General features: G+C 59.3%; 1 protein-coding gene across 1 annotated transcript; it reads left to right on the top strand.

The window, feature by feature from the left end:
- The first annotated feature begins 1,271 nt into the window (after positions 1 to 1,271).
- On the top strand, positions 1,272 to 4,285 carry LOC120667669 (cation/H(+) antiporter 15-like). Its single transcript, XM_039947698.1, has 3 exons — positions 1,272 to 1,550; positions 1,686 to 2,684; positions 2,778 to 4,285. Exons 1-3 carry the CDS (start codon positions 1,272 to 1,274, stop codon positions 4,077 to 4,079), a joined length of 2,580 nt encoding a protein of 859 aa, XP_039803632.1. The 3' UTR covers positions 4,080 to 4,285.

Genomic DNA, 4,285 nt, shown 5'->3' with positions numbered 1-4,285 from the left:
GGTCCATGGGAGGCTAGGTTGGGAGCGGAGGGGGAGAAGCGCGAGGAATAATATGGAAGGTGTCTGTTCCTTTTGCTGTAAGCTAGTAACCTCAACAACATGCTAGTATTCCCTCCGTTCAAAGATATAGGTCATTCTGATAAATCTGCCCCCTTTCCCGTTTCAGTGTCTTGTAAAAGTTTTCAAATCCATAATTCATTAATAAATTTACCTTAAAATAAAAAATCTTGCACACTAATACATTATCATATGTTAAAAATTATAAGGCTTTATTCTTTTGGGCTGATTCTTAGGGTGTGCTAGAGCCCACTCAGTCCACACTTTGGATCCACCAGTGCATGAGGGTGTGGATCAGATGACCATATTGTGCCAGATGGGTTTCATCGTGATGAAACTCTCCTCACATCCCATGAAACTCCATCCTTCTCTCACCTTGTTATATTAGCAAAATTGATGATATCTAATATCATGAAACCCTTCATGAAAACCCCAATGAGACTGGCCTTAGTATCGCTCGTGCGTGCAAGATACTCGGAGTGGTGGCAACTTAGGCACATCTCCAAGAGTCTTTCTAAATTTCACTCTCTAAATCATCATTTGAAGAGTCATATACATAAAAATCGCTCTCTGTACATCTTCACTCTCCAACAGTTTTTCTATATCTTGTTTATACTCTAGAGAGCCATTTTCGCTATCTTTGACTAGCGAGAAATCCAGAATAGATGATGGCTATATTTGAATAACCACTTAGAGAAACTCTTGTGGGCTATTTTTCCATTAAAATCTCTATTTCTAACAGTTAAGATAAATATAGAGAGTCTCTTGAAGTTGCTGTTAACTAGGGCGAAGAAATGGAGAAGATGAACCGTTGGATCAGCCAGATCAAAGTCAGAAATTTCAGTGTACGGTGAACTTGAAGTGCTTACTGCTTAGGTGCAAAATGGATAGACCCAAAGTTCTGTTTGCAATCTAGTATGCGTACTTGCTCTGGAAGTGATTTCATATTCGTCAGTTGCCTGCACGGGCACTGACATATCAAAATTAGGCAACGGGAAGCGCAAAGTCCCCGGAGAACCGGCCAAAATTTAGCCGTGTGGAACCCCTGCCACGCGTGTTGGCGCCCGGCTCTGACCGTTTCCACGCCCCGGGCCATTTCTGCTCACTGCATGCTCTCCCTCCCGAACCTTTCTCCTCTCCCACAGTCGTCCTAGGGCGCTCGCAGTCGCAGCTCGCCACGACGCTCGGGGGGTCACGCTCGCCCATGCGCCGAGATGGCCACGGTGCTGCCGACGGCGGGGGCGGCCGGCATGCTGCCGCCGAGGAACGCCACGGCGCAGGTGACGCCGCGCGGCAACATCTCGAGCGCCGCCTCGGTGGTGTGCTACTCGCCGATGATGGTCACGGCCTACGGCATCTGGCAGGGGGTGAACCCGCTCGAGTTCTCGCTCCCGCTCTTCATCCTCCAGACGGCCATCATCGTCGCCACCACCCGCCTCCTCGTGCTCCTCCTCAAGCCCATCCGCCAGCCCCGCGTCATCGCTGAGATCCTCGTGCGTAAGCCTGATCGAGCTTGGTTTTTGGTTTTTTTTGGTTGCCGGCATGCCGGGCGCCCTGCGCGAGACATGAGTCACTGACACCTGCCGGGATACGCCTGCTGCTGCATTGTTGATGTGATGCGCGCGCAGGCCGGTGTGATCCTCGGGCCGTCGGTGATGGGGCAGGTGGAGGTCTGGGCGACCACGGTGTTCCCGCTGCGGAGCCTGCTGACGCTGGAGACGGTGGCGCACCTCGGCCTCCTCTACTTCCTCTTCCTCGTCGGCCTCGAGATGGACGTCAACGTGATCAAGCGGTCGGGGACGAAGGCGGTCATCATCGCCGTGGCCGGGATGGCGCTGCCCTTCTGCATCGGCACGGCCACGTCCTTCGTCTTCCGGCACCAGGTGTCCAAGAACGTGCACCAGGCCTCCTTCCTGCTCTTCCTCGGCGTCGCGCTCTCCGTGACGGCGTTCCCGGTGCTGGCGCGCATCCTCGCCGAGATCAAGCTGCTCAACTCGGACCTCGGCCGCATCGCCATGTCCGCCGCCATCGTCAACGACATGTGCGCGTGGATCCTGCTCGCGCTCGCCATCGCCATCTCCGAGGTGAACAGCACCGCCTTCTCGTCCCTGTGGGTGCTCCTCGCCGGGGTCCTCTTCGTGCTCGTCTGCTTCTACGCCGTGCGCCCGCTCATGTGGTGGATCGTGCGCCGCGTCCCCGAGGGCGAGACCATCAGCGACGTGCACGTCACGCTCATCCTCACCGGCGTCATGGTCGCCGGCGTCTGCACCGACGCCATCGGCATCCACTCCGTGTTCGGCGCCTTCGTCTACGGGCTGGTCATACCCAGCGGCCAGCTCGGCGTCGTGCTCATCGAGAAGCTTGAGGACTTCGTCACGGGGCTGCTGCTCCCGCTCTTCTTCGCCATCAGCGGCCTCCGCACCAACGTCACCCGGGTGCACGACCCCGTCACCGTGGGGCTCCTCGTGCTCGTCTTCACCATGGCCAGCTTCGCCAAGATCATGGGCACCATCCTCATCGCTATCTCCTACACCATGACGTTCCGCGACGGCGTCGCCCTCGGCTTCCTCATGAACACCAGGGGGCTCGTCGAGATGATCGTGCTCAACATCGGGAGGGACAAGGAGGTCAGTACCTAACTGCTGGTTATCAACTGTGACTGCGTGATGATCAGAGCCTTAGTATGAACCAACCAACGAACGTACCAACGAAACCTGCAGGTGCTGGACGACGAGTCGTTCGCCGTGATGGTGCTGGTGTCGGTGGCCATGACGGCGCTGGTGACGCCGGTGGTGACGACGGTGTACCGGCCGGCGCGGCGGCTGGTCGGGTACAAGCGGCGCAACCTGCAGCGCTCCAAGCACGACGCGGAGCTGCGCATGCTGGCGTGCGTGCACACCACCCGCAACGTGCCGTCCATCATCTCGCTGCTGGAGCTGTCCAACCCCACCAAGCGCTCCCCCATCTTCATCTACGCTCTGCACCTGGTGGAGCTCACGGGGCGCGCCTCCAACATGCTCGCCGCCCACCACTCGGCCTCCAACCAGAGCCGCAGCGCCGGCGCCAGCGAGCACATCTTCAACGCCTTCGAGAGCTACGAGGAGAGCGTCGGCGGCGTCTCCATCCAGGCGCTCACGGCGGTGTCGCCGTACCAGACGATGCACGAGGACGTGTCGGTGCTGGCCGAGGACAAGCACGTGTCCCTCATCGTGCTCCCCTTCCACAAGCAGCAGACGGTGGACGGCGGCATGGAGCCCATCAACGCCTCCCTCCGGGGCTTCAACGAGAGCATCCTCGCGTCGGCGCCCTGCTCCGTGGGCATCCTGGTGGACCGCGGCCTCAGCGCCGCGGCGGCGCGCATGGCGAGCGTGCACCACGTGGCGCTGCTCTTCTTCGGCGGGCCCGACGACCGCGAGGGCCTCGCCTACGCGTGGCGGATGGTGGAGCACCCCGGCGTGTGCCTCACCATCGTGCGGTTCATCCCGCCGGACTACAAGGCCCCCGCGCCGGCGGCGCCGCCGCACATGGCGCCGCCCCCCCGCGACGCGCGCGCCATCACCATCGTCCCCGACGCCGCCAAGAGCGAGCGGCAGATGGACGAGGAGTACCTGAACGAGTTCCGAACGCGCAACGTCGGCAACGACGCCATCCTGTACATGGAGCAGGTGGTGGCCAACAGCGAGGAGACGCTGGCGGCCATCCGGGACCTGGACAGCGCGCACGAGCTCTACGTCGTGGGCAGGCACCCCGGCGAGGAAGGCTCGCCGCTGACGTCGGCGCTGGCCGACTGGATGGAGTCGCCGGAGCTGGGGCCCATCGGCGACCTGCTGGTGTCGTCCGAGTTCTCCAAGATGGTGTCCGTGCTGGTGATGCAGCAGTACGTCATCACCACGCCGCAGCCGGCGGTGGGGCCGGCCGTGCCCGTCACCGATGACCCCGTCCGGCAGTACGTGACCAACGCCAACCAGCGGACGGCGGTGACGGGCCGCGCCGGCTGGGGCGGCAGCGCCGCCGACTTCTGACCTGCTAGCTCTTTCGTCGGTATAGAAGGTTACTGTACGTTAATTTTTTAGGGGCTTTCTTTTTCTTTTTTCTTTTTCTGGTTGACGACACGTACGTACGTTTATAGCAGCAGGGACTGGGAGTTGTGATGGTTGTCATGTGTACAATTCTAGCTGAACATTGCTCGTTGATTTGCCTAACTGATGATGCTCATTGATTAATTTCA

The sequence above is a fragment of the Panicum virgatum genome, chromosome 3N (assembly GCF_016808335.1).
Source record: "Panicum virgatum strain AP13 chromosome 3N, P.virgatum_v5, whole genome shotgun sequence".
In the NCBI taxonomy this organism is placed as follows: domain Eukaryota; kingdom Viridiplantae; phylum Streptophyta; class Magnoliopsida; order Poales; family Poaceae; genus Panicum; species Panicum virgatum.
Note: the sequence above shows the minus strand (reverse complement) of the source record. Positions and strands in the feature narration are given on the sequence as shown.